This window comes from Oncorhynchus mykiss, chromosome 17, assembly GCF_057628025.1.
Source record: "Oncorhynchus mykiss isolate SJ-2025 chromosome 17, ASM5762802v1, whole genome shotgun sequence".
In the NCBI taxonomy this organism is placed as follows: domain Eukaryota; kingdom Metazoa; phylum Chordata; class Actinopteri; order Salmoniformes; family Salmonidae; genus Oncorhynchus; species Oncorhynchus mykiss.
In genome coordinates this window covers 3,061,938-3,083,509 of record NC_143038.1, presented here as the reverse complement: position 1 = coordinate 3,083,509, position 21,572 = coordinate 3,061,938, and the positions used below count along the sequence as shown (strand labels likewise).

The 21,572-nt window shown below is 43.0% G+C and overlaps 1 protein-coding gene across 13 annotated transcripts in view; it reads right to left on the bottom strand.

The window, feature by feature from the left end:
• atf7ip (activating transcription factor 7 interacting protein) overlaps positions 1–21,572 on the bottom strand; it is a 56,400-nt gene that overhangs the window by 13,950 nt on the left and 20,878 nt on the right. For 3 of the 13 annotated variants that reach the window (XM_021567744.3, XM_090204505.1, XM_090204506.1), the window contains exons 2-12: positions 9,408–9,452; positions 7,922–8,467; positions 7,210–7,714; positions 6,747–6,934; positions 6,440–6,577; positions 6,148–6,219; positions 5,577–5,635; positions 3,241–3,299; positions 2,445–3,065; positions 1,405–1,509; positions 1,120–1,215 (exon numbers count right to left, since the gene is read on the bottom strand). In XM_021567744.3, the coding sequence (XP_021423419.2) occupies positions 1,120–1,215; positions 1,405–1,509; positions 2,445–3,065; positions 3,241–3,299; positions 5,577–5,635; positions 6,148–6,219; positions 6,440–6,577; positions 6,747–6,934; positions 7,210–7,714; positions 7,922–8,467; positions 9,408–9,425 (2,407 nt within the window). In that variant the 5' untranslated portion in view covers positions 9,426–9,452. Of the gene's footprint in view, positions 1–1,119; positions 1,216–1,404; positions 1,510–2,444; positions 3,066–3,240; positions 4,692–5,576; positions 5,636–6,147; positions 6,220–6,439; positions 6,578–6,746; positions 6,935–7,209; positions 7,715–7,921; positions 8,468–8,559; positions 9,047–9,407; positions 9,453–13,744; positions 16,784–21,572 lie in introns of those variants that run through there. The other 10 variants (XM_090204507.1, XM_090204508.1, XM_021567745.3 and 7 more) reach the window with 9 other exon arrangements.

Sequence of the window (21,572 nt, the reverse complement as noted above, 5' to 3'; positions counted from 1 at the left end):
GGAGGCAACAGAAGGAGAGTTGTACGGCATCAAAGCTCGTCTGGAGGTTAGTTAATACAGTGTCCAAAGAAGGGCCAGAAGATACATAATGGTGTCGTCTGCGTAGAAGTGGATCAGAGAATCACAAGCAGCAAGAGCGACATCATTGATGTATACAGAGAAGAGAGTCGGCCCGAGACTTGAGCCCTGTGGCACCCCCATAGAGACTGCCAGAGGTCCGGATAACAGGACCTCCGATTTGACACACTGCACAGAGAAGTAGTTGGTAAACAAGGCGAGGCAGTCATTTGAGAAACCAAGGCTGTTTAGTCTGCCGATAAGAATGTGGTGATTGACAGAGTCGAAAGCCTTGGCCAGGTCGATGAATATGGCTGCACAGTAATGTCTCTTATCGATGGCGGTTATGATATTGTTTAGGACCTTGAGGATGGCTGAGGTGCACCCATGACCAGCTCTGAAACCAGATTGCATAGCGGAGAAGGTACGGTGGGATTCGATATGGTCGACAAGCTGTTTGTTAACTTGGCTTTCGAAGACTTTAGAAAGGCAGGGTAGGATAGATATAGTTCCGTAGCAGTTTGGGTCTAGAGTGTCTCCCCCTTTGAAGAGGGGGATGATCGCGGCAGCTTTCCAATCTTTGGGAATCTCAGACGATATGAAAGAGAGGTTGAACAGGCTAGTAATAGGGGTTGCAACAATTTCGGCAGATCATTTTAGAAAGAGAGGGTCCAGATTGTCTAGCCGGCTGATTTGTCCAGATTTTGCAGCTCTTTCAGAACATCAGCTATCTGGATTTGGGTGAAGAAGGAATCGGAGAGGCTTGGGCGGGCAGTTAACCGGGGTAGGGCTAGCCAGGTGGAAAGCATGGCCAGCCGTAGAAAAATACTTATTGAAATGCTCAATTATAGTGGATTTATCAGTGGTGACAATGTTTCCTAGCCTCAGTGCAGTGGGCAGCTGAGGAGGTGCTCTTATTCTCCATGGACTTTACAGTGTCCCAGAACTTTTTTGAGTTTGTGCTACAGGATGCAAATTTCTGTTTGAAAAAGCTAGCCTTAGCTTTCCTAACTGCCTGTGTATATTGTCAATATCAATGATTATGTAACATGCAGGTCTCACCACTAGGAGTGCTGATCAGCGGAGGAGGTCCAGTAGATCGCTGGGTAACTGAAGAGGACGATACCGCAGTCGTAATGGCCTTCCTCACACCAGTCACTGCAGAATTAAAGAGAAGGATTAAAGAAGAGGACAGAAGAGGGAATTCAATTAATATTTATTTATCCAGAATCGTTCACATCATTAGCAACATAGGTCACTGTTTTATAGGACATAAATCAATCATTTATTGGACCTCTCTGGAGTTGAGAGGGAGGAATTTGGAGATGTTTTGGGATTCATTCTCACCTAGCACATCATCATCCTCCTCCTCCTCCTCCTCAGTGAGGTCTATGAAGGAGCCTTTGGGTCGAGCCCCCGTTTTGGTTGGAGTAGAGCTTGTTGCTTGGTTATCTGAAAGGGATGGAACAGACATAGGAGAGAAAACAGTTAGATAATATTCTCTTTCACAACAGGTTTTTGATCGATTTAATTTGATTGCTTTTCTGATTTCCGTGACAAGGTTGCCTGCTGCTAGCAAGGCATAATGCTATGCTAGGCTATGATAAACTTACACAAATGCTTGTCTAGCGTTGGCTGCAAAGCATATTTTGAAAATCTGAGATGACAGGGTGATTAACAAAAGGCTAAGCTGTGTTCCAATTTATTTCACTTGTGATTTTCATGAATAGGAATATTTTCTAGGAAGATTTATGTCCGTTGCGTTATGCTAATTAGTGTCAGATGATGACAACGGTCCCGTTCACGGGATGGGGTGTCACAACAGGTTAAGGACAACAAAGTCAAGGTATTGGGGTGGCCATCACAAAGCCCTGACCTCAATCCTATAGAAAATTTGTGGACAGAACTGAAAAAGCGTGTGCAAGCAAGGCCGCCTACAAACCTGACTCAGTTACACCAGTTCTGTCAGGGAGAACGGGCCAAAATTCACCCAACTTATTGTCGGAAGCTTGTGGAAGGCTACCCGAAACGTTTGACCCAAGTTAAACAATTTAAAAGCAATGCTACCAAATACTAATTGAGTGTATGTAAACATCTGACCCACTGGGAATGTGATGAAATAAATACATGCTGAAATAAATCATTATCTCTACTATTATTCTGACATTGCACATTCATAAAATGAAGTGGTGATCCTAACTGACCTAAGACAGGGAATTTTTACTAGGATTAAATGTCAGGAATTGTGAAAAACTGAGTTTAAATGTATTTGGCTAAAGTTTATGTAAACTTCCAACTTCAACTATATATATATATAAATGCAATTATTATTCTTGTCCACATACAGTATAGGATGTTGTTATCAGGCCTGTTGCTAGAAAACTCACCTGTCTTTGACGTCATAGCCGTCCCCGAAGGAGGTCCTGGAGCTGCCGAGCCCGTAGCGGCTGGACCAGAGGACGCCTGAACAGGGACCCTGGCTGTGGTCACTGACATCCCAGCACTGGGCGTACTGATCCCCCCAGTGCCCCCCTGGTACACAGCCCGAGCCAGGGTCATCTGGGCTGGGGACATGGCTGGGGAGAGCTGTGTGGTGGAGGAGATGGGCTGCAAGGCCATGGTGGAGGTGGTGGGGCCGGCCATGGTGGAGGTGGTGGGGCCGGCCTTGAGGATATAGGTAGTGGTGGGAGTAGTGGTCTTGGCCTTGTTGAGCGAGTTGGCTGCGGCGAAGGAGGACACAGGGATGTTGACCAGGGTTCCCGCCCCGCCGTTGGCCATGGCAGAGAGAGGCAGCTGGATGAGGAGCGGCTGGCCATTCTGGCCCACCACGTTGGAGCCCGAGGTGGTCTTGAGGAGCAGGGTGCCGGTGGGGCCGCTTTGGGAGGTGACGGTGCACAGGGAGGCGGAGCTAGAGGAGGTGGGGATCAGCTGCAGAATGGAGCCCTGTGTTACCATGGCAGTGGCCGTAGTGGTAGTGGGGACAGGTTTGGCCTGCTTCACCGGAGAAACTGGAAAGACAACAGGAGAGAGGAAAGGAATGGTGAGTTTATTCCTGACTGGTCAGAACGCAGTTGGTGTCGTTCTTTATCTTGTAACTTGATCTCAGGGTCGTTCAATCCCCATGATAAGTGAAACATCCTATTGACAGGTAAGGGAGAAGGTGAAGGAGAAGGGAGATCTTACGTGTATGGTTGGTAGAGACTGGGCTGGTCATGGGCTGCTTTACGACAGCTGCTACTGGCCTGTTGGAAAAGATGTGTGTTTGCATTGAGTTTAATAAAAAAATAAAAAAAGGTAATTGAAAGAGATGTGATTTGCATTCAGTTGGCTTGTTTAAAAATAGGTCAGAGATCATATTGAAAGTCTTCCTGTAATTTGGCAACCTCTTTGCCACACTTTACTTTGTCAGTTTACTATTATTCTGTCTTCTGGCTCGGTCTTCTTCTGTTTCCCCCCTGTGTTTTTAACATTGAGTTTACAGATTTTAAAAAAATTTAAATTGGGTGTTTGTTATGTGTATTTTGCTGTTTGTTCTTCTTTGCATTGAATTTGACGAATTCAACCAAAAAAAGAACGACACATTTAAAAAAAATCTTTATCACAAAAAAGGGGGTAAAAAGTGTTGATTCCTTTAGGACTTGTTTAGTGTATAGGTATCATTCTTGAGTTGTTTATGGTATTCTGTCATGAAAATCATGAAGTGTTTGCAGGTCGTTTAATATTTTTGGTACTGTACATTAAATAAAACATTTTGGTATACATTTGTGTTGTAATGATATATAACATGTTTTTTTTTTATATTGTAATCCAGACCTTTATTTAGTTCAGTACATTAGGAACTGGGAATATTATGAACAAATAAAATGTTTCATGGGGGCAAGAATGCAATTATATTACTATTAACATTGGTCAAATAAAAATAAAAGTGACGATTGCAACTATCTCAAGACTATGTCGTTTCCATAATTCCATACAAAACATAAAAGTGCAACACGACTACTGTGGAAAATGGCACCTTCCCAATCAAACATGTTTAAGTCAAATTAAAGTCTGATTCAAAGAAGAACTGTAGTCTCTTCACTCTCAGGATCTCATTGATGGAGTCCCTGATCTTTTTCCAGTCTCTGGCATACAGTTTGTTGAACCTTTGTTCCAAATATTTCTTCATGGTTTCGCGCAGGTTAACAGGCAGCGCATCTTTGCCCAACGTTCCGACGTAGTTCACCGTGGTGACCCACTTCACGTAGTTCTCGTACGAGACCAGGTTCCGGAACAGGAATACTGCGTAACGATCGGATCTGGCCTTCCTTGCAGCATTCTTAGAACGCAGGTAAAGCTGTCTCTCCTTGTCCGTGGAGATGGGACGCAGCATTATGTCTGAACGAACCCTAGTTCCTCCGCTGGGTTGCTGTGGAGACTGCGGCTGTGACCCATCTCTTCTAGCAGGCTGGTGTCTTAGGTTGAATGAAGGCTTCTCAAATTCTTCTTCCTCAGATATCTCTTCATACTCTTCTTCGGATTCTTCATCCTCCGTCACTTCCTTCTTAATCCAACCAATAGAGGTCGCCAGCTCCCCTCTCTGCCATGCCCCCTCTTCAGACTGCAGCTCCAGCTTTGGATGCATTCGGAGCACGCTGTTGAGAGGAGAGGTGCAGTTGGATCGGGTGCTGTGAACACTGTCTGCACAGCTTTTAAAAGCTTGTTTTCTTAAGCTTTGGCGCATTGTATAACGTCACAAGACTCAGGACCTGGAACCATGGTGGTGTGCAAAAGAAAAGACGCAAAAACCGAACCGCTGTTTGTTTGTTTAATCCAAAACAAAATGATGATTGATTTCATGTGGGGTTTTGGTTTGAAAATGCCTGACGGGTAGGCACTAAGCGATCAAAAGAGAAGTCAGTCTTGTACATCAGAGAATACCCTCGAAAGGTATCATCTTTGTTTCCCGTTATTATGGTTTTTAGCGGATGTTGTTGCTTTTTAATCCAATCTCCCCGAGAATTTAATCCAGCCTCAGTATTATTGACAACGATCCTGTGCAGAGTCACCACACATTCAATCACACGTTGTGATTGACTCCACGTGTGGCATTCATTGGCTTCAGGCCGGTATTGTCACGTTGATACAAAGGCACAATGATAGCTAGTATAGCCCCATGCAATGACTAATACACAGCTTTCCTTCTGCATGATTTGAATTACAAATCCATAAAATACATTTTTATGCTGGAAAATACAAGCAATGGGAATGTGCTGTCACAAGAGATGGAAAAAAAGGAAACTATGGAATATGTGAAAAGTTTTGGAATTGTCATCCATGATTGCCAATGGTGATTAACACAAGACTGCAAACAAACGAAAATAATGATTGAATCCAACATCTTCATAAGACTAGAGGCAATGCAATCCCCTGTTTATGATTAATGTTCACCTGTGATTCACAGGAGGAAATGCATTCAAATGACTAAAAGCTTTTCTAAATGAGGAAGTAGTACATTGGCAGTAGGACCGAACTCTTACCGTTGTGTCGGAATGGTGTTTGTAGCAGGTGCAGTCTTGGCAACAGGGGACGTTAGCGCCTGTGAACACACGCCATGGTGACACCTTTAGCCAACACCCTCAGCAATTTTTATTTAATTGTCTATTTGATGTTAAATGTGCAATATGCAGAATTCGTTCCGCCATTTCCTGGTTGCTAAAATTCTAATTGTTCACCTAATTTTAGTGTATGTGACAAAACAAGCAAGTATAGTGTAGAGAATCATTGTACCATTTAAACTACTGTGAAAAATATTTTCCATAACCAAAAATATTGTATTTTCAGCTGTTTGAAGCTGGTGTATAAAACCGAAAGCAAAAGACGCAAAACAAATATTTAGAGCGGGAAGTATAGAAATAAACAGAACTACCGCTTCTTAGACTTGTTTTCAATGAGAATGACAGATCTCTATAACTCACAATTTTATGTGAATTTGGTCAGGTCACCCAAAAAGTTACATATTGCAGCTTTAACTAATATCGATGAGTAGTAGATGACTTACAAAAATATATCTGAGACACTGGGGTCCCATAAATTAACAACATTTCTTACCTCCTGTTTTCTTTTGTTCTCCGAGGCCTGGTTGGCTTCTCCGAATTTCTTTGCTAATCTAGCAATCTTGGCCTGAAAAAGGGTAAGAAACAGTGAGAACCTGTGAGACTTTCCAAATAAATTTAAAAAAAAATTGTAAGGATTTTAATTAGCATTGCTTAATTTTGTGACTATTGAAAACTATTACTATTGCTGACTATAACCATTGACGACTATTTCTGACTGTTGTGACTATTGTCAAATCGACTTGTAACAGACCCGTTGCTAGTAGTTTAACATGTAGCTAGCTTACCTGTAGTGTGTTAAGGGTGCTCTGGTGTTTTGTGGCACAATCAATCTTTTCTACCCGGTCTTTTAGCTCCTGTAAACCTTGGTCGAAGACGGTGAGCTGCAGCGCCCTCAACCGCTCCTCAACCATTTTCTGCAGAACCTGAGAAGAATAGAAACGTAGGATGAGTTCAAGATGCAATGTAGGGCTAGATAGTGTGGGGCAATTTTGTTTGAGAGTTACTTTATACCTGACTGGGGGTAAAGTCTTAAACCTGGGGGTAAAATGCTAATACGTGAGAACAGGTATCATCAATTCATGCCAGACCAACCTTTTCAAGTTTTAGGCGACTGCCACCTTTCGCAGTGATTTTCAACTCGAGCTGAGCTTCCAACTCCACGCCCTGCACCTTCTGCCTCTTCCCGTCTCTTTCAACCTTCCCTCCATCCTTCTCGTCACCTTCCAACAGGGGACGCTTCTGTCCAGAAGAGGAGCTCTTTTCCTCCTTCACCTTCACCCCTGTTGAGACAAAGTGTTCTGGTTTAGTTTAATCAGATTATTTTGGTTAATGGTCATGTGATAATTTCCTGTGCAGTATGCTTGTGTGTATGTTATTCATTTTAGATTTTTTTCCTGTGTTGTTTTATTTGTAAAATACAAGTATTCCCAGATTATATATTTAGTTATAAATCCCCAAAAGGTTGAAAATGAAACATAGCTGGCATAGTAGTGCCTACTACTATCAGTCAACTCAGGATGATTTTTCAGGTCTTGCAGATTCTATCATTTCATACCTTTGTCACTTGTGGATGTAGAGGTGGAGGAGGCAAGAGATGAGGTAGAACACCCGTCAGAATTCTGTTTCTCCTTTTTCACCTCCTTTTTCACAGAAACTACCTCCATCTTTTCCTCCTTCATTACTCCTTCCTTCTCTTTCTGACTATTGTCTTTCTTCTTCTCTCCCTTCTTCACCACCTCTTCTTTGATGTCCTGATCCGGCTCAGGGGCAGCAGAGGGGGAGGGGGTGCGGACAGGGGAGGCCATGGTAGCGGCCTTGGGGGAGGAAGGTCTCTCTTCCGTGGAAGTGGAGGTCTCAGAGGCCTTGGTCTCTGTATGGTCCTTGTCTGTATCCGTTTCCGTTTCCATGGCCACGGTGTCTTCTTTCTGCTCTGTCCTCTTTTCCTTCCCAGACTCTTTGTCAGACGTGGCGAGCGAGACGGGAGAGAACGGAGAGTCCAGAGGATACTGATCCATAGGGGCTTGGTCCTCATGGCTCTTTCCAGTTGTAGTGCAGGTCTCCTGGAGAAGAGAACATCCAGGTAAGTTTGTATTTTAGCCGCCAAACTCAACAAACACATGGAGAAAAAAAAGAAATCCTACTCGCGGTGCTTGGACCCCTAACAATGCCAACTTCAACACTTTCCAACTATAACCCCCATTTTCCTTAACTTCCAATGTTTCCCATTTATCCATATTTCAGCTCCTCTCACTCGTTCTCATACAAACCTCTTTCTCTGTCTCAGGTGCTTTCTCTTCTTTCTCGTCCGTCTTTGCCACCTCCATCTCTGTATCCTTTCCTTCCTTGTCCTTATTGGAAGGGGCCGTGGAACACTCCTTTTTCTTTCCCTCTTCCTCCATCTTTTTCAGCACGTCGTTAAGGTTGTGGAATGGCGATGAGGGGGAGGGAGTGGCATCTTCCTTGGCTTTGGGGCTTTCGGAGGTTGGTGGGGAGGGAGACAACGATAGGGACAGAGCAAGGGGAGGGGATGGAGAGGTCAGGGAGGTAGGGGGGACTGGGGTTGTGGAACGAGACGTCACCGCAACGTCGTTTTGCTCTCTGTCTGCCCCCCTCTGTGCATCCTCTGTGTGCGTACCGTTCGTCAGTGGGCTACGGGGAGGGGGAGAGCTGGAATTGGAATTGGACAGGGGCGGGACGGGGGACGACAATGTGCTGTGGAGAGACTCCAGTTGCTGGCGGTCGCTTATCTTCATGGTTTTCCTGGCTCGGAATATCTTCTTCTTCTCTTCTGCCACAGCAACTTCCATTTTAACCTGAGGAGTGACAAGGAAGGATGGGGATGTTAGTTGGAACGGGTCACGAAAGAATCCTCCTCGGGAATGCTAACAGCGCCTGCGCCACCCACCTAGCTTCTACCCACTACAATGGGTACAGATGAGCTATCTTTAAGGCCAAACCGATGCAGTGTTCTGGGACACCACTAGGGGTCACTGTAGAACCCTGTTGGTATGTTTTTCCCCTCTTTGTTCTATTCTAGAAGGTTCTTTTTCCCTGTGAGCTCAGCATACAGAACCATTCTATACAAGAGTCAATTTCAGCAGAAAGAGTGACTCAGCAGAAGTCTATCAAAATGGTCTCAAGTCCAGCTTCCTCTCCACTGAAGTTTAGTCCCGCATGTTCGCTCACAACTTTTTGTCCTCAGGATTGCGATCTTGAGATGCCATGTGGTCCAGGGGTGATGAACACACTAACATGACATAAGACTATACCTTTCACTGTAAGAACACTATCCCTCTCTTCAATTGGCTGACAAGCTTTTGCGTTGTCAATTCCAACACAGCCGGTCCAGTCTGCATGGATATGACATTATCCCAGAGGATGGCAGCAACATTACTTGCTTTTGTCCCTCCCCTTCGCTCTTATTGGTCCTTTTCCTCAGCCAATCAGGGCCCCTAGATACAGGCTCCGTTGGCAACAGGGAGGAAGGGTTATGCAAGGACTGCATGATTTACCTTATACAGTTCCAATTGTCGAACGCATTCCAGCGTCGGGGCTAGGTTCCAATTTGTGCTTATGGAGTTTATATTCCGCTGACAGTCATTTTCTCATAGTAACAGTGACATTGACACAATATTTAAGAACAATAGGCCAATATACAAAATATGACATTCATATGGATTTTTGTATTTAGCCAAATGTGACCTAGGGGTGTCAGTGGTCCTATATTATATTAGATTTAAAATAATATCTCACCTGGAGGTTTCCGATCATGGATTTGACACCAAAGGATCCAATAACCTAGAGGGGGAGGGGGAAAATATATTTATTATTAGTTCAATGTAACGACTTAAAGCACATTTCAGCAACATATAGAGCCATTCATTAATAAGTACATCATAAAAAAACAAGTTGCAGACATGTTTTACTAGTCAAGAGATGGTGGCCGTAATAATTAATAATAGAACAGGCCGCGGGTGTTGCAAAGCTCCTGACAGTTTGACGTTTTACAAGTAGGATATTTCACAATGGCCAAAAACCAGCCAAAAAAGGGTAGGCTAGTCTTCACAAATGAGATTTACTATTATTACTTAGGCTTCTGTGCTTCAAGATACTCCTTGAAATGTCCAGATCATTTTTTCACAATTTTCTAGAACAACCACCAAAACACATAGACACACTTGCACAACAGGCTTCACACAGAGGATGACAACAAAATGAAGCATTGAAAGTACATTTTCGGTACATAACTGATCAGTTTGTGCAGAAGGCTCCATAGGATCAATACAGAGATAAAACATAAAAATAATGAATTCCAAGCTAAAGGCACAGACAAACTAGTGTGAATAATGGAAGATGATTAGCCATCTGCCTCGCCTGAACACTCCAAATATGAGCAGAAACAGACAGCAGTCAGAGAAACTGTAAAATAATATAAAAAGTATACATAAAAATAAAAACTAACTAATACTATACAAAAATATTCAAACTATTTGGTCATAGCAACCTAGACATAGGCTAAAGGCCTATTGCTCTAGTTACGATACACCATTCTAGTTGACGTAGTGAAACCGTTACCTAGCATTGCTGTCTGATCCCTAGTGACATTTTACTTTCCATAGGGACAGGTTACGCACGTCACTGAATGACATTACCACTCATCAAAATGCAGTGGTTTCCAAATAACAAACACATCTGCGAAACAACAAAATAACCATGATATTGTTGAGGTGAGGAGTAGGTTATTTTTTCTAAATGTTTCTCAGAAATTGGCAGATACTGCTATCCGAACCAATTGATTTTCACCCAGCATATTAAATTGAGCTAGGTCATCAGGTGCTTTAGTTTGGCCCTGTAAACTCAATAAATTCCAGGCCCAAGAAACTGCATTATTGTATCAGTTCCAGGTACAACAGTCTACTGCATTGTTGCTGCATTGCTGCCTAGACAGACTGCAGTAGACTGCTTACAGCTATATAAATAGCTGGTGCTGGTGGCCCCACCCCATGTGCCTTTGACTTCAATGTGCAGCCTGGTATTACATGACAAACAGTCACAGAAATTTTACAACTTCCGTTAAGCAACCTACACACAGAGAGAGCACGTCCTTTACACAGACTGTGCAAACTAAGTTACAGCTCTAGGCAGACAGAGCTGCAGGCTACGCTAGCCTACATACCAATGACACTCTGTTACAACTAAGCGCACAGCTACCCCTCATATCAATACAGATAAGGGGGGTTTTCGAGTTCTATTTTGAGTTTGATCATTTAATCAAACATTTTTATTATGTCCTTCGACTTAAAAAATGGCTTTAGAATGGATGATGAAAAATAATACGTTCCATAACATTTTGCCTCATTCATTTACTATATAAACTATTATCATATGATTTTCTCACCCCTGATATGAGCTTCCTTGATATAAAACTAATAAGGTGAAATCACATTCTATTATGTTACAACGACTCACATTCCAATGTTATTGCACACTGCGCAGTCTTCCCCTCCCCCACTCTGTCATTACCCGCGTTCTGGATTCACAGCAGAAAAAACAAAATGGCCACCAGCTCTGATGTGTGCGCAGCCAGCCAAGCTGAGTCCTCACACGCTGCTACCTGAACACGCATCCAATCCACAGTAGTACAATAGTGTATCAAGTCACATCCATGTTAATAATAAGGTTTCGTAAATTATTTGTATAAAGGGTTAGTTTAAGATTGAAAAAAAATTTTTTTTAGTAAAAAACCATGTAGTTATGATGTAGTTCCTCATCAATCCCACATCATTTTGTGTTAATTTATGCTGATCAATTATGCTGATCAATAAAATGTATATCGTTTGGATATATTTTCTCCTGAAGCTCCCATGATGGGATTCAAGCTAGTCCTCCGCTGTACTATATACTGCAGCAATTACTGATTGATGTGGGCCATAGATGATTGGTTTCTGGTCTGCAATAGGTGTAAACTATCCACTGTATACCTCCAAACTGGAGGGGAAAAAAAACACTCTTCATCACCATCTTGTCCTTGCTTCTATTCCTTTGGTAGTGATTTACTAGGCTAGTAGTACTTGACTAGTACTCTATGTTCTGTTCATAGCTCTCAACAATTCCAGATGTGGAATTGTATGTGGACACCTGCTTGTCAAACATCTCATTCCAAAATGATCCCCCCTTTGCTGATAAACCAGCCTACACTCTTCTGGGAAGGCTTTCCACTAGATGCTGGAACATTGCTGCGGGAACTTGCTTTCATTCAGCCACAAGCCACAAGAGCATTAGTGAGGTCAGGCACTGATGTTGGGCGATTAGGCCTGGCTCGTAGTTGGCGTTCCAATTCACTCCAAAGGTGTTTTATGGGGTTGAGGTTAGGGCTCTGTGCAGGCCAGTCAAGTTCTTCCACACCAATCTCTACAAACCATTTCTGTATAAACCTTGCTTTGTACACAGGGGCATTGCCATGCTGAAATAGGAAAGGGCCTTCCCCAAACTGTTGCCACAAAGTTGGAAGCACAGAATCGTCTGGAATGTAATTGTATGCTGTAGCATTAAGATTTCCTTTCACTGGAACTAAGGGGCCAAGCCCGAACCATGAACAGCCCCAGACCATTATTCCTCCACCAAACTTGAGTTGAAACTATGCATTCAGGCATGTAGCGTTCTCCTGGCATCCACCAAGCCCAGATTCATCCGTCAGACTGCCAGATGGTGAAATGTGATTTGTCACTCCAGAGAATGCGTTTTCACTGCTCCAGAGTCCAATGGTGGCGAGCTTTACACCACTCCAGCCGATGCTTGGCATTGCTTATGGTGATCTTAAGCTTGTGTGCGGATGCTCGGCCATGGAAACCCATTTCATGCCGCTCCCGGCGAACAGTTCTTGTGCTGAAGTTGCTTCCATAGCTTCCAAGTTGCTTCCGTAAGCAGTTTGAAACTCGGAAGTGAGTGTTGCAACGGAGGACAGACAATTTTTACATGCTACGTGCTTCAGCACTCGGCGGTCACATTCTGTGAGCTTGTGTGGCCTATCACTTCGCGGCTGGGGCCATTGTTGCTCCTAGACGTTTCCACTTCCACTTCACAATAACAGCACTTACAGTTGACTGGGGCAGCTCTAGCAGGGCAGACATTTTACCAACATTTTACCAACTGATTTGTTGGAAAGGTGGCATCCTATGACTGTGCCAAGATGAAAGTCACTGAGAGCTTCAGTAAGGCCCTTCTACTGCCAATGTTTGTCTATGGAGATTGCATGGCTGTGTTTAAAAAGTATGCAGGTATACTGACCTAGGTGGTCTGCAGAAATCTTCAAGAATTTCTCAACTTACTTTTCACTGCCTCAAAGACTAATGACAGCCTCAGAATAATGAGACGCTTGTTAACTGGACTCGATCCAAGATGATCTGTACCTTTCATACCCCATGTGTGTTTTCAATCAGTAGCAAGGCGGGAGGAGTCATGCAACATGAGTTTTGATTAGCGTTGATCAGACCTAGTTTGGATATTTGTCACATTTACAGTTTTATTTTCTAAGATCCCAATAGAACTCCATTTGCCAGGAAACCAATAGGAGAACATTTTGGTGGATATGAAGATATCACCTTCCTGTTTAAGCTTCTGTTCTTGTTCCGGTGCCAATGATTATTCAATACAGTTTTCACTTGTCAGACAAAAGTTTTTTACATATTCGGACTGATTGCAAAGCATTGCTGCTAACATAATGCTTAAGGCTTCCAGCATTCTCTCCAAACTGTTCTGACCCTCTCACTTCCTCTCACAAATAGCAGGGCATGAAAATCTAAATGCCAAAAATGCTACTTTACAAATACAGAAAATATATACAAATATTTATCCTAATACAAAACAAACAGCCCCATTGCACAAAATAGTATTTAAAAATAACACACACAAAAAAACGGTATATTATCTACGTTTCGGAATCGTGGTTACTGTAGCACTCTTTAGCAAAAAAAAACTAATTTCAACAGTAGCCAAGTTAAATTCTGAAATGTAGTCCAATATACTAGTCAGAATAGAGCAACATGGGTATAGGTGTACAAGATTCTTTAAAATCTAAAATTCAAGTAAACCTTGAACAGGAGTAGTCTGGAGAAGTAGGCCTTCCGTTGGACAGAGGTCTTGCGCGCTATTTTTTCGGCTGTGTTGATTGAGGGAACTAGCAACAGCAGAGGGAGGAAGAAAAAAGCAGGAGGGTGAGGGGGACTAAGGTTGGACTGTTCCATCTGTTTCAGCATAGAGTGTTCTTGTGCAAGGTTGTGCGCACAGTGAAACCGTCATAGTCTCAGCCTAATGGCTCAAACCAGGAAAAACTGACCGAGCACAGGCTGACAAACTACACAATGTAACACCTTCAGAACAAAAGGATGGAAACAAAAGGATTCTCCCCTTTAGGATTTACATCAGAGTGGCCATACTAACACCTAGTAAAACAAATGCAAAATATACCTTTTTGGTAACTTTGGCAGAAGCATGCAGCACAGAGACTGCTTTTTGCCGCAAAAAAAACTCAGGCTAGAAGCGTAGTCAGTACTAGAGTGCACAAGCCTGACACACTTAGTACCACCCATCCCCCACACAAGCACGGTTTAACGCTGCATGGAAAATTACAGCCTAGCTAGGACTAAACCATTCTGAAAGAAGTAGGGGGGAAATATTTGTTTCTAACTAGAGAGGGTGGGAGAGAGATAGAACTGTTGAATTAACCATCAGAAATCTAAACTACTTCTGTCCTCAAATAAGAATGCAAATGAAAATAAGGACCTTTCACTGTAATGATTTTAAAAATCCTGAGAGAGTACATAACCTTAGACACCATAATCAAATTATCAGTACCAAGGTTTACGAGTTGTACAATTTGACAAATATCAATCGATTAGGGATCAATCATGTTCCTTGTACCTGAACACCAGTATGGAATATTAGGGCAGCGGAGCACACTATACACTGCCTTCGGAAAGTATTCAGACCCCTTGACTTGTTCCACATTACAGCCTTATTCTAAAATGGATTATATAACAAATCCTCAGCAATCTACAAACAATACTCCATAATGACAAAGCGAAAACAGGTTTAGATTTTTTGCGTACAGAAATACCTTAGTTACATAAGTATTCAGAGCATTTGCTATGAGACTCAACATTTAACTCCGGTGCATCCTGTTTCAGTGATCATCCTTGAGATGTTTCTACAACTTGATTGGAGTACACGTGGTAAATTCAATTGATTGGACAGGATTTGGAAAGGCACATACCTGTCTATATAAGGTCCTACAGTTGGCAGCGCATGTTAGAGTAAAAACAAAGCCATGAGGTCGAAGGAATTGTACGTAGAGCTCTGAAACAGGATTGTGTCGAGGCACAGATCTGGGGAAGGGAACCAAAACATTTCTGCAGCACTGAAGGTCCTCAATAACAAAGTGGCCTCCATCATTATTAAATGGAAGAAGTTGGAACCACCAAGACTCTTCCAAGAGCTGAACGCCCGGGCAAACTGAGCAATCGGGGGAGAAAGGCTTTGGTCAGGGAGGTGACCAAGAACCCGATGGTGACTCTGACAGAGCTCCAGATTCCTCTGTGGAGATGGGAGAACCTTCCAGAAGGACCACCATCTCTGCAGCACTCCACCAATCAGGACTTTATGGTAAAGTGGCCAGACCGAAGCCACTCCACAGTAAAAGACACATGACAGCCCACTTGGAGTTTGCCAAAAGGCACCTAAAGGACTCACAGACCATGAAAAACAAGATTCCCTGGTAGGATGAAACCAAGATTGAATTATTCGGCCTGAATGCCACCGTCACATCTGAAGGAAACCTTGCACCATTTCTACGGTGAAGCATGGTGGTGGCAGCATCATGCTGTGGGGATGTTTTTCCAGCAGCAGGGACTGGGAGAGTAGTCAGCATCAAGGGAAAGATGAATGGAGCAAATTACAGAGATCCTTGATGAAAACCTGCTGCAGAGTGCTCAGGGCCTCAGAGTGGGGGCGAAGGTTCACCTTCCAACAGGACAACAACCCTAAGCACAGAGCGCAGGAGTGGCTTCGGGACAAGTCTCTGAATGTCCTTGAGTGGCCCAGCCAGAGCCCGGAACTGAACCCGATCGAACATCTCTGGAGAGAACTGAAAATAGCTGTGCAGCGACGCTCCCCATCCAACATCACAGAGCTAGAGAAGTTCTGCAGAGAAGAACGGGAGAAACTCCCCAAATACAGGTGTGTCAAGCTCATAGCGTCATACCCAATAAGACCCAATAAGACTCGAGGCTGTAATTGCTACCAAAGGTGCTTCAACAAAGCACTGAGTAAAGGCTCGGAATAGTTATGTACATGTGGGAAAAAAAATCAAATAACCTGTTTTTGCTTTGTCATTACGGGGTATTGTGTGTAGATTCATGAAGAGAAAAAACAATTTAATCCATTTTAGAATAAGGCTGTAACCTAAATACTTTCCGAAGGCACCGTAGATAGAAAAGATACAAAGATAACACAGGTGAAAACATACCATTTCTGAGAAGAAAGTGTGATAAAATTGTTCAGAAATAAGGATTTTACTTAACAAGCCTATAATCACTAATGGCAATAGCAATACAATGATAAAGTGAACATGTACAGAAAAAGATGGTTGTTAATTGTTTTTTACTCATTGTTGAGAGTCAGGACTAAACTGTTTTATGTGCTTGGATGACATGATGTGCTTGGATTACATGTTCTTGGATTACATGATGAAACCAAAAATAGATCATTTAAAAATGCTGCTGATATTAGTTATTCAGTAGAACACTAGCCAGCTAATAGCTCACTGCGTAGTATGCCCATCCCCCACTCCCTTCCTCTTTCATAGACTGCGTGAGGACTGCCTGCAGAAACTCAAAATGTCCACCAGTTCTGCTGCTGTGCACAGCCAGGTTTAGCACTTGGCAGCTGTTGGCTGAAACATTCACTTGTGCAGGAGGACGAGAGTTTAAACTCCTCCTACTTTTAGGTATAATTTTACTCTAAACATATTATTCATATAAGGAAATGAGTCAATTGAAATAAATTAATTGGGCCCTAATCTATGGATTTCACATGACAGGGAATACGGATATGCATCTGAAACCTTAAAAAAAAAAAAAGAGGCAGGGGCATAGATCAGAAAACCAGTCTGTATCTGGTGTGACCACCATTTGCCTCATGCAGCGCAACATCTCCTTCGCATAAAGGTTATCAGGCTGTTGATTGTGGCCTGTGGGATCTGGATCACACGGTTGTACACGTCGATCCAGAGCATCCCAAACATGTGGGTGACCTGTCTGGTGAGTATACAGGCCATGGAAGAACTGGGGCTGTGCATTATCATGCTGAAACAAGACGTGATGCCGGCAGATATTCGTGCATTCAAATCGCAAACGATAAAATGCAATTGTGTTCATAGCTTATGCCTGCTCATAACATAACCCCAACGCCACCATGGGGTACTCTGTTCATAACGTTGACATCAGCAAACCGCTCGCCCACACATACACGCTACACTGTCTGCAATCTGTAAGGTACAGTTGAAATCGGGATTCATCCGTGAAGAGCACACTTCTGCAGCGTGCCAGTGGCCATCGAAGGGAGGCTTTTCCCACTGAAATCCGTTATGACGCAAAACTGCAGTCAGGTCAAGACCCTGGTAAGGACAACGAGCATGCAGATGAGCTTCCCGAGACTGTTTCTGACAGTTTGTGCAGAAATTCTTTGGTTGTGCAAACCCACAGTTTTATCAGCTGTCCGGGTGACTGGTCTCATCGAGGATCCCACAGGTGAAGAAGCTGGATGTGGAGGTCCTAGGCTGGCGTGGTTACACGTGGACTGCGGTTGTGATGCCTGTTGGACGTACTACAATCTAAAACAACGTTGGAAACGGCTTTTGGTATAAAAAAAAATGTACAGTGCCTTGCGAAAGTATTCGGCCCCCTTGAACTTTGCGACCTTTTGCCACATTTCAGGCTTCAAACATAAAGATATAAAACTGTATTTTTTTGTGAAGAATCAACAACAAGTGGGACACAATCATGAAGTGGAACGACATTTATTGGATATTTCAAACTTTTTTAACAAATCAAAAACTGAAAAATGACACGTGACTTGAGACACATGTTGTGTGACAAAAATGCACATTTTAGAGTGGCCTGTTAATGATCATGCTGTTTAATCAGCTTCCTGATATGCCACACCTGTCAGGTGGATGGATTATCTTGGTAAAAGAGAAATGCTCACTAACAGGTATGTAAACAAATTTGTGCACAAATTTAGAGAAATAAGCTTTTTGTGCATATGGAAAATGTCTGGGATCTATTATTTCAGCTCAGGAAACATGTGACCAACACCTTACATGTTGTGTTCATATTTTTCTTCAGTATACATACAATGGGGATTGTACCGAAATATCGCAATTTGTAACATAATTTGTCTCATGTATTGAATCCTATTAGTAACAAAGAAACTAAAAGATCACTGACTGATGGAAATACTGATTTGACCAAAATGTCCTCCGAATGGATGATGAAAAACAATATGTTCAGTAACATTTTTCCTCATAACTTCACAATACAAATGATTAACATGTTATTTTCTAATTTTAGTTTCCTTGTTAAAAAAACTAAAAAAGGTGAAATCACATCCTGTTATGTTACAACAGCGCTGTTCACATTCCAATGTTATTGCACAGTGCTCGTAGTCCTCCCCTCCCCCACTCTTTCATTACCCGTGTTCTGGATTCACTGCAGAAAAAAACAAAATGGCCACCAGCTCTGCTGTGTGCACAGCCATTCAGGCTGAGCCCTCACAGGCTACTAACTGAACACATATTCAATCCACTGTATCAAGTTACATCACCTCCATGTTAATAAAGTATTTGCTCTGTATGCCAATTTTGCATAGTCGTTTTCATTTGTTATGTATTTGTATAAAAAGTAGGTTAAGTTTGCTTTGTACAAAAAAACAAAAATCAAAGTAGTTATTATGTACTTCCTCCTCCATTCCACACCATTTTCTGTTTGGTTATGCTGATCAATTAGGTTAAATGTACACTGCTCAAAAAAATAAAGGGAACACTTAAACAACACAATGTTGTTTGTCTACAACCCACACAAGTGGCTCAGGTAGTGCAGCTCATCCAGGATGGCACATCAATGCGAGCTGTGGCAAGAAGGTTTGCTGTGTCTGTCAGCGTAGTGTCCAGAGCATGGAGGCGCTACCAGGAGACAGGCCAGTACATCAGGAGACGTGGAGGAGGCCGTAGGAGGGCAACAACCCAGCAGCAGGACCGCAACCTCTACCTGTGCAAGGAGGAGCAGGAGGAGCACTGCCAGAGCCCTGCAAAATGACCTCCAGCAGGCCACAATTGTGCATGTGTCTGCTCAAACGGTCAGAAACAGACTCCATGAGGGTGGTATGAGGGCCCGACTCCCACAGGTGGGGGTTGTGCTTACAGCTCAACACCGTGCAGGACGTTTGGCATTTGCCAGAGAACACCAAGATTGGCAAATTCGCCACTGGCGCCCTGCCCTGTGCTCTTCACAGATTCACAGGTTCACACTGAGCACATGTGACAGACGTGACAGAGTCTGGAGACGCCGTGGAGAACGCTCTGCTGCCTGCAGCATCCCCGAGCATGACCGGTTTGGCGGTGGGTCAGTCATGGTGTGGGGTGGCATTTCTTTGGGGGGCCAGGTAGCCTGACTGCCATTAGGTACCGAGATGAGATCCTCAGACCCCTTGTGAGACCATATGCTGGTGCGGTTGGCCCTGGGTTCCTCCTAATGCAAGACAATGCTACACCTCATGTGGCTGGAGTGTGTCAGCAGTTCCTGCAAGAGGAAGGCATTGATGCTATGGACTGCCCGCCCGTTCCCCAGACCTGAATCCAATTGAGCACATCTGGGACATCATGTCTCGCTCCATCCATCTGTTGCACCACAGACTGTCCAGGAGTTGGCGGATGCTTTAGTCCAGGTCTGGGAGGAGATCCTTCAGGAGACCATCCGCCACCTCATCAGGAGCATGCCCAGGCATGGTAGGGAGGTCATACAGGCATGTGGAGACCACACACACTACTGAGCCTCATTTTGACTTGTTTTAAGGACATTACATCAAAGTTGGATCAGCCTGTAGTGTTGTTTTCCACTTTAATTTTGAGTGTGACTCCAAATCCAGACCTCCATGGGTTGATAAATTTGATTTCCATTGATCATTTTTGTGTGATTTTGTTGTCAGCACATTCAACTTTGTAAAGAATATTTCATTCATTCAGATCTAGGATGTGTTATTTTAGTGTTCCCGTTTGGGTATATTTTCTCCTGAAGCTCCCATGATGGGATTCAAGCTAGTCCTCCGCTGTACTATATACTGCAGCAATTACTGATTGATGTGGGCCATAGATGATTGGTTTCTGGTCTGCAATAGGTGTAAACTATCCACTGTATACCTCCAAACTGGAGGGGAAAAAAACACTCCTCATCACCATCTTGTCCTTGCTTCTATTCCTTTGGTAATGTTTGTCTCCTCTGACCAACACTAGTGATTTACAAGGCTAGTAATACTTGACTAGTACTCTGTGTTCTGTTCATAGCTCTCAACAATTCCAGAGGGATGTGGCCAAACAGCAGCAAAACAATTCAGATGTGTAAAATCAAGGAAAGACTTGACAATTTATCAGCATATCTCTGATTGCAGCGCATTATAAATATCTTTCCAGTAATCTGCCCATTCCTGAATTCATCCGTATGACAACTCAGGCACCGGCTAACATCTTAAAATTACTTTTAAAAACGTTTTGGTTATTCAGGAAGCCAATTCTTCTCATTTGTCATTATAAAACACTGCTGATCTTTAAAATCATTAGCATCGGGCAATACGAAGAAAAAAACCTGCCTTGCAGGTTTGGTTAAACCAAAAATTGAGCAGAGTTGGGATGGGCTCCAAGCCGTAGTCCATGCTACATTTTATTTAGTGAATGTTTTTTCCTGTTAAATGAGTGCCCTCATGTTCTGTTGCTAGGCCTATGTGAGCTGCATCCTCAGGCTGATGGCATATATTTTAGGAACTCCTTTCAGATTATAATTTCTGTGAAAATTCCCTCCGCTTTCAGATCTCTCCCAAGACACAGGCAAAGGTAGGCGATCAGTCTCAGCAATGTTGATGAAACATTGTATGTTGAATTTAACAACTGATTTGGCTGACGTAGGTGGTCTACAGAAATCTTCAAGAATTCCTGCTCTTACTTTTCACTGCCTCGACAAGAACAAATTACTGTTGACAGCTCTGAATAATGGAGCGTTTGTTAATTGGACTTGATGCAAGCTCATTTCTACCTTTCAAACCTTAGGTGTGTTTTTCAATTAGTGGCAAGGCGGGAGGAACCACGCAACACAAGCTTTGATCAGTGTTCATATCCCAGTGTTGATCAGAGACAGCTTGTAGCGTAAATTATTTTTTTCCTAACATCCCCATAGAACTCCATTAGCCAGGAAACCAATATGAGAAAATATTGGTAGATATAGAGATATCAACTTCCTGTTAAAGCTCCTGTTCTTATTCCAGTGCCAATGATGATTCAAGACCTTTTTCAATTGTCAGACAAAGATTTTTACACATTCGGACTGGTTGAAAAGCATTGCTGCTAACACACTACTTCAGACTTCCAGCATTCCCCCCCAACTGTTCTGACCCTCTCACTTCCTTGTCCACAAATAGCAGTGCATGGACAATCTAAATGTCAAAGCTACTACTCTTTTACTACAGAAAATAAATAAAAATACTTTTTCCTAATACAAACATAAATACAGCGCTATTGTAAAAAATATTATTAAAAAAAGAACACTTCATAAAAAACATCTACATTTCGGAATTGGGGTTAGCACAGCACTCCTTCAC